Genomic DNA, 10,101 nt, shown 5'->3' on the forward strand with positions numbered 1-10,101 from the left:
AAATGAAGATCATGGCATCTGGTCCCATCACTTCATGGGAAATAGATGGGCAAACAGTGGAAACAGTGTCAGACTTTATTTTTCTGGGCTCCAAAATCACTACAGATCTTGACTGCAGCCATGAAATTAAAAGATGCTTACTCCTTGGAAGGAAAGTTATGACCAACCTAGATAGCATATTCAAAAGCAGAGACATTACTTTGCCAACAAAGGTCCATCTACTCAAGGCTATGGTTTTTCCTGTGGTCATGTATGGATGTGAGAGTTAGACTGTGAAGAAGGCTGAGTGCCGAAGAATTGATGCTTTTGAACTGTGGTGTTGGGGAAGACTTGAGAGTCCCTTGGACTGCAAGAAGATCCAACCAGTCCATTCTGAACGAGATCAGCCCTGGGATTTCTTTGGAAGGAATGATGCTAAAGCTGAAACTCCAGTACTTTGGCCACCTCATGCAAAGAGTTGACTCATTGGAAAAGACTCTGATGCTGGGAGGGATTGGGGGCAGGAGGAGAAGGGGACGACAGAGGATGAGATGGCTGGATGGCATCACTGACTCAATGAACGTGAGTCTGAGTGAACTCCGGGAGTTGGTGATGGAAAGGGAGGCCTGGCATGCTGCGATTCATGGGGTCACAAAGAGTCGGACGCGACTGAGCGACTGATCTGATCTGATGTGTTAAATGCCTTTTAAAAAAAGTGACCATTGCTCAAACTCTTCCTCAAAATGGATTGCTCTTTTAAGTTTTATGTGTGGGGGTTGGGATTAGATTTGGCTACTAATAACAGGAACTTTATGGTGGCTATAGTTTAATAAACAAGCAATGATTTATTCTCTGTCGTAAGAGAAGTCTGAAAATAGGTACTTCACGTCAGGTGTTTGATAATTTTATGGAGTTATCAAAAATCCATGATTCTTCTGGCTTTCTGCTCTCTTGTCCTAACACTTGGCTTGCATCCTCAAGGACACTTTGTAGTCATGGTGACTGCCAGAGCTTTAACTGTCATGTCTGAGTTGTAGGCTGGAAGAAGGAAAGGTAAAGAAGACTTCCTCCAAGCTGTTGTCTCTTTCATTGATAAGTAGCCTTCCCAGAAATCTTCTAGACTTCCACTTTCCATCTTACTGTACAAAACTTAGTCTCTTAGCCACTCCTAGCTGCAAGGAATGATGAGAAATGCAGTGTTATAGTTGAATTCATCACCTCTTCTAATTGATTTTAGAACTGTTACTACTGAAGAAGGGAAAGTGGATATTGAATGGTAGCCATTATCTCTGTCATAGCCTGTTTCTTATTGGCAAGAACAGGCAAGCAAATACTACTGTGTTATAGGGTATAAAACTTGGCAATGCTTTTGTGCTGTAGTAAGCTTTTAATTTCCATTGGATCATAGAAAAAGCAACTGAATTCCAGAAAAACACCTACTTCTGCTTTATTGACTACTCCAAAGCCTTTGACTGTGTGGATCATAACAAACTGGAAAATTCTTAAAGAGATGGAATACCAGACCACCTTACCTGCTTCCTGAGAAACTTGTATGCAGATCAAGAAGCAACAATTAGAACTGGACATGGAACAACGGATTGGTTCCAAATAAGGAAAGGAGTACATCAGGGCTATGTATTGTCACCCTGTTTATTTAACTTCTATGCAGAGTACATCATGTGAAATGCCGGACTGGATGAAGCACAGCTGGAATCAAGATTGCCGGGAGAAATATCAGTAACCTCAGATATGCAGATGACACCACCCTAATGGCAGAAAATGAAAAGGGACTAACGAGCCTCTTGATGAATGTGAAAGAGTGAAAAAGCTGGCTTAAAACCCAACATTCAGAAAACTAAGATCATGGCATCCCATCCCATCACTTCATGGCAAATAGATGGGGAGACAGTGAAACAGTGACATATTTTATTTTCTTGGCCTCTAAAATCACTGCAGATGGTGCCTGCAGCCATGAAATTAAAAGACACTTACTTCTTGAAAGAAAAGCTATGACAAATCTAGGCAGCATATTAAAAAGCAGATATGTTACTTTGCCAACCAGAGTCAAATCTATGGTTTTTCCAATAGTCATGTATGGATGTGAGAGTTGGACTATAAAGAAAGCTGAGCTCTGAAGAACTGATGCTTTTGAACTGTGATGCTGGAGAAGACTTGAGTGTCCCTTGGACTTCAAGATCAAACCAGTGAATCCTCAAGGAAATCAGTCCTGAATATTCATTGGAGGGACTGGTCAAAGCTGAAGCTCCAATACTTTGGCCACCTGATGCGAAGAGCTGACTCATTGGAAAAGACCCTGATTCTGGAAAAGATTGAAGGCAAAAGGAGAAGGGAAGGTGAGATGGTTGGATAGCATCATTAACTCAATGGACATGAGCTTGAGCAACCTCTGGGAGATAGTGTAGGACAGGGAAGCCTGGTGTGCTGCAGTTCATGGGGTTACAGAGAGTCAGACACGACTGCGCGACTAAACAACAACAACCTTTTCATAGTAAAGGAAGTCCTAGTAGAGAAGTTTGAATTGCATTGATTTCACTGTATGTGTGCTCAGTTGCTTGGTCATATCTGACTCTGCGACCCCATGGACTATAGCCTTCCAGGCTCCTCTGTCCGTGGGATTCTGCTGGCAAGAATACTGGAGGAATGGGTTGCATTTCCTACTTCAGGGGATCTTCACAGCCCCAGAATCAAACCTGCGTTTCTTGCATTTCCTGCATTGGCAGGCAGATTCTTCACCACTACACCACCTGGGAGGCTATTGATTTCATTAAATTACCAGAATATTTCTGAGTATAGCCAAGCTTTGACCACCCATTATTGGTGTCTGCAGTTAATTACAGTGGGAGTCTGTTTGATTTTGCTTAGCTCTGTCATTCAGTCTTTGAATTTCAGTGGGAGTTGTAAGAGCCTCTATTGCCCTAAGCATTTGAAACACTAATTCTTAGCTTTCTTTATAGGTATATGGCAGTGTATGGGAGAAATTACACCGGGCCTTTGCCATTTGGAGTGGCTTTGGTATGACCCTAACTGGCGTTCACACTTGTGGAGATTACATGTTCAGTGGCCACACAGTCGTCCTAACTATGCTGAATTTCTTTGTCACTGAATGTAAGTATTTCTTTAGTGCTTCTCTACATAGCAAATGACTGGCTGGCTATACAGGAGGCTGTGGGAAGGGTGTTAAATTCTATGAAGAATGGGAAAAACAGATCTAGGAAACGCATGACGGAGAAACATTGGAAGAAATGTTGGAAGAAATGATTTTAAAATGATCTTTCTGTCCTTTTCTCAGATACACCAAGAAGCTGGAATTTCTTGCACACTTTATCCTGGGTTCTCAACCTCTTTGGAATCTTCTTCATTTTGGCTGCCCATGAACATTATTCCATTGATGTGTTTATTGCCTTTTATATCACAACGAGACTCTTTTTGTACTACCATACTCTAGCCAATACGAGAGCATATCAGCAGAGTAGGAGAGCAAGAATTTGGTTTCCTATGTTTTCTTTTTTTGAGTGCAATGTTAATGGTACAGTCCCAAATGAATATTGCTGGCCATTTTCAAAACCAGCAATAATGAAAAGACTAATTGGATGAAGACTATCTTTGTAATGGGCTCATGACTAAAGATGCAGTCATTGTTGAAAGTAACTTTGTGTTCTCCCCCAGGTTGTTCCTGAATGGTTTTTTGCCTATATGTTGACAAAGTTCTCTGTCCTGAGCAAGGCTGTGACCATAGCAAGCCAACAAGAACAATCAAGAGTCCTTACCTGTCTGTCAACAGAAGTTTAAGTAGATGTTTTCTGCCTCTTCTCTTTAGGCAGACTTAATATTATGATTGAAGTCAGGCTCTTAGCTTTACGTTTTGACTATTTGCCTATTGAACTTAAGCTAATCAACTTAAAGCAGTTTGCTGGTTGAAAGATGTAAAAAGAAAAAAAAAAAATTCCCCAGTAGGACTCTAGGCAAGAAATATTGAGAAGAATACTAATAATTTGTTAGGTTCCTTATTTTCTTCAGAGGAAAAACCCCTACCCAATGAGCAGTACTTGTTCTTTGAACGAATCTCTGTGTCTTTCTAAAAAAAATGCAACTCTGGGAAGTGATCCATTTTACTGACAAATTAATTTTTGCCTTCTGAACTGTCTGTAAGAAAAGTATACTGAAGATACCAGGATCCTTGAAACGAGAATGAAAGAGGCCGTATATAAGATGACAAAGTACAAATATAATGCTGGCATTTTTTTCACCAAAATTAACAAAAGATTCAGTTCTGTTTTTGTTCTAAGGGTTTAGTATGATCATCAGTAAGTATTCATGAGGGAAAAAATGTCTGCATCCATAAAAATAAAATTGGCTTAATTTTAGTGATGAAAGTCCCTGGAATAACTGTGCTGTGACTGTTAGCCGGATAGATGACAGGCCAATTTTATGCTTTTTAATGATGTTATTTAATGAGCAAAATGAGAGTTTTTATCAGATGTTAGATAAAGTTCTTATGTCCTTAAATGGGGATGTTTGCATGCAAATTTTTGTCTGAAATTTATAACAGGTTGCAGGCATAATATAACTATTTGGTTTTTGAAATTTCTCATCTTGACCATCAGACAGCCTCAGACATATTTGGATATGAAAAGGTTTTGTTGTTTTTTATTTTTAAATACAATTGTGTACATACATTCTTTCTATTTAGCTTTAATTTGGCAGTCAGGAGTAATATAACTTAGTTGCTGTTTACAACACTAGAAATTTAGTACCTTAAGTAATTTGACCTCTGTGATAACCTCTGTCACTTTAACTTTTAATGATTTTGTACAGTAGTTCTGATAGTAGGATGGTTGTAGAATTAGAAGTTGAACCCCAACTCATGAGCTTAGCCACTTGGAATATTAATTGTGTAGTTTTGCATTCAGTTTTAAAACAAGGAGTTAGAAAAGGTGCTGGCATATTGAGGTCTAAAATTAGGCCACTTAGCAGAAACATGCTGTTTATATAGTGAAATATTTTATTTTTGCACTTTGAGTCATACTCCCACCCCCTGTAAGTTACAAAGGAGCCTGAGTGGATTGGGCGGGAAACAGATATAATGCAAGCAAGTTTCAGCTAGTGCTGAGTGACCCCAGTTTGGGTCTTCTCTGAATATTGTTTTTTTATTTTTCACTTGAGAAAATGTCATGAGATAATTTAGTTTTATTATGCTTTTAAATCTCATACTTTAGAATCTGATAATACCTTAAATTGTTGATTCTGGTACATTCTGGGGATGAAAATGTCAACATTTCATCCAAGGAAAGTGCATTATCATGAAAGTTGAAGGATGTTTCCTATGCAGAGTAGTTTGACCCTTGAATTCAAAAGATACATAGCATCCACTTTTTCCAAATGACAGAAGAAGCCTGAATTTAGCTAGGAAGGGACTGATTTTGGTTTTTGGAAAAATGTTTGGAAAAAATCCGTGGCACCATTAATTCAAGAATGTTGAATAACTACTTAATGGTAAATTTCCTAACAGCAGTCTTCTTTCCTTCATATGGATTTTATTCTAGAACAAAATAGGAAAAAAAAAATTACAACTAACTTTGCAGAGCTATTGATACTGAGAGTGCCTAACAGCAGACTGCAATGAGGAGTATAAAATAACTTCCCAACCTTCCTTTTACCATATCCATTTTGAGGAAAAGGTAAGCTAGATTTATAATTTATTGTTATAACTATTACAAGGCAGTGTTTACATACATTAATCATCTCCAGGTCTCTTCCTTGGAAAACTTTGAGACAACATTTTTTTCCATTTCTTTTTTTAATATAAAACTTATATTTTTGTTACTTATTGTTTTGTCTGGAAATTTCCAGATTTTGTCTTTGTATCTTTTTTTCTTGTAACAATTTTGTTAAAACCATAATGAAAGTAGAATTTACATTTTGACTGTGACTGTGGCTAGGTAGAGAAACTGCATGCCTTAGATCTACAGATTTTTCACCTTGTATGCGGTTTCAAACATGTAAGAGGTTTACCTCATTAAACACTGAGACTTCGGTATAGAGGGAACCAAGGCAATTTTTTGTTCAGGGATGCAAACTGGAGGTTATACTGAAAGTCTTCCATGCAATTTCTGTCTTCTTAGGGGCAGCATTACCTTTTTTTCTTTTTTTAAAATTCCTTGCAGGACAGTGTTACTGAAGGTTAGTTGAAGTTTGTAGAGAATATCAGGTTTAGAAGAAGGCAAGTTTGCTATTATCACCACATAATTTGGGAGAAACCTTTTTTGGCTGTGCTGCAGAATTTTCAACATGCCTGTCTTCTCCATAATCCTCTGTAGCCAGAATTGCTTAGGTAAAAATACACTTTCCATATGCTAGGTCTGTTTATTAGTATCACTTTAAATCAGAATGTAGTGAACTCGGCCACAGAGCCAATCAGTTAAAGGAGTGTGGACTGTTCACAGAACTCCACGCTAGAGACCTGCTGATGATGTAACTCTGGCACTGCAAGTGGCATTCTTCCCTACCCTGTACCTGCTTAAAATTCTTACTTAATAAGGACAGAGGTGCCAAATCCTTTTATAGCTAATATGAGACCCTATGTTTTGAGGACACCTGTTTGGAAAGTGTTATTTATATATTCAAAGTGATATTCATAACACTAACCTGCTTTGACTGTATTCAGTAAAAAAGCAATTTCGTTGTCAGTTTCATAGTAAACTTTTTTTAGAGGATTCTTGTTCCATAATGTTTTAGAACATTAACCATATTCTTGTTTTAAACTCTTTAATAAATTTAATTCTTTGATTGTCTTCTTGTAGACTTAAATTATCCCTTACTAAAAGTAATTATAGTAACAATCATTTGCCAGTTCTTTGCAGGCATTTGAGATAGGCTAACTCTTTTATAGAATAGTCCCATGGCTTTCTTAAACAGTATTGGTTTCATTTAGAGAGTTTCAGAGCCAACAAAGCATGTCAACTGTAATGCCGTCTTTACTTGGCTGTGACAGTTTGCATTTGTGAAATGTTTAATCTGAATTACCCTGTACTGCTGTAGAGGAAATTGTTAGTAACATCAAAAGTCAGACTGTTGCTACAAGTGACCAGTGAGAAAGGAAAGAGGTTGAGGGATTTTTCCTTCTCTTTTAATAGCTTTGAATGACTGAAATTACTATGGAAATAGGTTTTGGTGCCCCTCTCACTTATTCCTCACCCCCAGCAAAGACCACCAACTTCAAGTAACTAAAATGTGGCCTATTATTTTGCATTAAGTTGAATTAAAACATCTGTGCAATCTATAAGCCATAATTCAGCTTCCCCCAAAGTTAATTTTTTAGACTATGGTTCTACCTTATATTAGCCAAGGACTTTTTCTCTGTGTACTCCATGTTTATGCATAAAGAAGTTTTGTACCTAATATGGAAGGAGAGGGAGTACTATGTTAATTTTGCTGTTATTTCAGCTCTGTTTCAATCTGAACTACTAGGTTGTCTGAACTAGTGAAGCATTGTTACCAGTTAGTAATACCATCTTTAAAATGTTCAATTTTAATAATTTTTTATTCAAAGAATCTATGACTTGTTAGGACAATTGAAGTATTTCTGATATGAAACAAAAGAAGTGGAGACTGGTACTTAATGGGGGAAGCAAAATTAGCTTGGGCTAAGATGGGCATGTTTTGTTCTATGAATTCTACCTAAATGTCACCCAATGTGCAGAGAAACTAGTATTACTTGAAGATGTGAAAGTTCCTGTGGTAGCCATACCTTGAAGCACAGTATTGTATATAAGTAAATATCTCAATTCTAAATTAAATCCAGATTTAACTAATATATATTATTTTATATCTTTGTTGTATTAAAATGTTTAAAAACACTAAAAATAAAACATTTGAAAATTGGATTGTAGTCTCTTCTTTAAATGTCTTTGCATTATTAATGCAGCTGCTTTATGTTTTATAAAGTGAATTTTTTGTTTTTGCAAATGATTGGGTCCTGCAACTTTAAATACTAATGTATTGTCTAGTCCCTGGCATGCACTACTTCTTAGTTGTCTATTAGATAAGCCATTTGCCCTTTCTCCTTTCTTTTCCGCAAACTAGGGAAAGAAAAGTGATATTACTGATGGTTTAAGAATAATTGTAGATTAAGTTGAGAAGGAGGAAAGGGAAGCAAACAGCTGTTTCTTCCTGGGCACATTAAAGTTTGTGTTTGTCGGTTTAGGGTTTATTTTAATTGTAGATTTTATAGGAAGGTACCATCATCTTGTTGGATCAGCTTTGGAGATAATGATAAATAGGAAAAGAAGAGAAAATAGTTGTTAGGGGTAGCTCAGCAACTCAGAGCCGTGGAAACACCAAACAAATGAGCTGCCCACTGCTGTTGCTGGTGTAATGTGAATGTAGGATATAATATACTTTGTATCCAAAATGGTCTGTCTGGTGCCGATGCACCTAACCTATTGAAATGCTGAACTGCCCAGCATTAAGTGGTGTGTGAGCCAACTCTGGGAATACTAAGTATTGTCAGAAGACCATGTGAGTTTATTAATTCATGACTGAATTTGTCTTCATGATCGCTACTAATTGTAGCCTCTCTGGTGCTGGCACCAGCTTGTATCTTGGGGACTCTGGAAAAGAATTGTCCAAAACAGACTGAGAGGCAGCTTGGTAGAATGGAAGATGTGGTGGATTTAGACTCTGAGGACCTAGGTATGGGTTGAAGCTCTGCTGCAGATTAAATTGGGCCTTTTCTTCCAGCTTCACTTAACCTTATGTGTAAAATGTAGGGGGACGTGCCTACCTCATACGCTGTGTTAAGAGCCACATTATGAAAGTATTAAAGCCTTTATGACTCAGTACCTGGTATATCATACTGAACTATTACTTGAATTTAGGTCAGTAACACAGGGCCTGTACTCTAGGGAGTTAATAATCTTAGGTTAGGATGACCTAAAAATGGAACTAACAACATTCATTGGCAGAATAGAGCAGTAGTTTTAAAACTGTCTGGGTGAACATCTCGGGTACTGGAAGGGAGTTGAAGCCTGTACCATTTTCATCCAGAGTTGGTGTTTTACATATATGGCTTTCCTAGTTGGCTTTCCCTTGAAAAAAGGGTTGAGAATAAGGGAAGTAAATGTTTGGAAACCACTGAGGCAGACGAGTTTACTGTCTTCATTTAATAGTAGCTTGAAAGAGGAAGGGCTCACTGGGCACTGAGGATCCAAGAAAAAATCACTAAACCTGTGAACCTTGAACTGAACCCTCCTTGAAGGATAAATCCACTAGGTGTGATAAAAGGTTTAGAGGGCTCTAACTGTGATGCAAAAAATTGGATTTATTTGAGAATAAGTTTGGAAATTATTGACAGGGTATATGATTTTATTTTAAATGGAAGCATTAGGAATGCCTGTTGCCAGGGTCTAAATTGTTTGGACAGGTATGAATAATTCTTTGAAGCAGGAGTTGGTAAAGAGCAGAAGTATAAGTCTAAAAGAGAGAGGAAGGATGATGGAAAGTACACAGAAGATCACTGGAGACAAAAGGCCAGAGGGACCCCAAGGTAGGTCGGGGAACCAGGACTGGGCATAGCTTGTAGGAGGCCTTTGTACCCAGTCAGGGAAGATCAAGACACCAAACAAATGAGCTGCCCGCTGCTGTGGCTGGTGTAATGTGAATGTAGGATATGATATACCTAGTATCCAAAATGGTCTGTCTTGTGCCGATGCACCTAACCTATTGAAATGCTGAACTGCCCGGCATTAAGTGGTGTGGGAGCCAACTCTGGAAACTTGAGGATGGTGCTGTCATAAGAGAATGCCTCAGAGGAGCTCAGTGATCACCCTCAGCTGTAACTTAGAAATAAGACCAGATGATAGCTGAAAGGCCTCTGCTGGAGTAGCATGATATTTAAATGCTAATATGTACTCAGTTCACAGGGCTCCCCAAGAGAGCCAGAGATACAAAACCACCTTGACCTACCTGTTCATATTTCAATTGTAAGAGCCTTGTATCCCAATCTAAAGAGAATACTTGTACCTAGTTTTTTTTTAGTTGGAGTATCAGTTCAGTTCAGTCACTCAGTCACGTCCAACTCTTTGCAACCCCATGAATCGCAGC

General features: G+C 38.1%; 1 protein-coding gene across 3 annotated transcripts in view; it reads left to right on the plus strand.

Annotated features, from left to right (window-relative positions):
• The window catches only part of SAMD8 (sterile alpha motif domain containing 8), a 122,498-nt gene extending 114,615 nt beyond the window's left edge, over window positions 1-7,883 (plus strand). For all 3 annotated transcript variants that reach the window (XM_070782003.1, XM_019953981.2, XM_070782004.1), the window contains 2 exons: window positions 2,955-3,105; window positions 3,290-7,883. In XM_070782003.1, coding sequence (XP_070638104.1) covers window positions 2,955-3,105; window positions 3,290-3,594 — 456 coding nt within the window. In that variant the 3' untranslated portion in view covers window positions 3,595-7,883. The remainder of the gene's footprint in view (window positions 1-2,954; window positions 3,106-3,289) is intronic.
• Window positions 7,884-10,101: the final 2,218 nt, after the last annotated feature.

Source organism: Bos indicus, chromosome 28 (genome assembly GCF_029378745.1).
Source record: "Bos indicus isolate NIAB-ARS_2022 breed Sahiwal x Tharparkar chromosome 28, NIAB-ARS_B.indTharparkar_mat_pri_1.0, whole genome shotgun sequence".
Lineage (NCBI taxonomy): Eukaryota > Metazoa > Chordata > Mammalia > Artiodactyla > Bovidae > Bos > Bos indicus.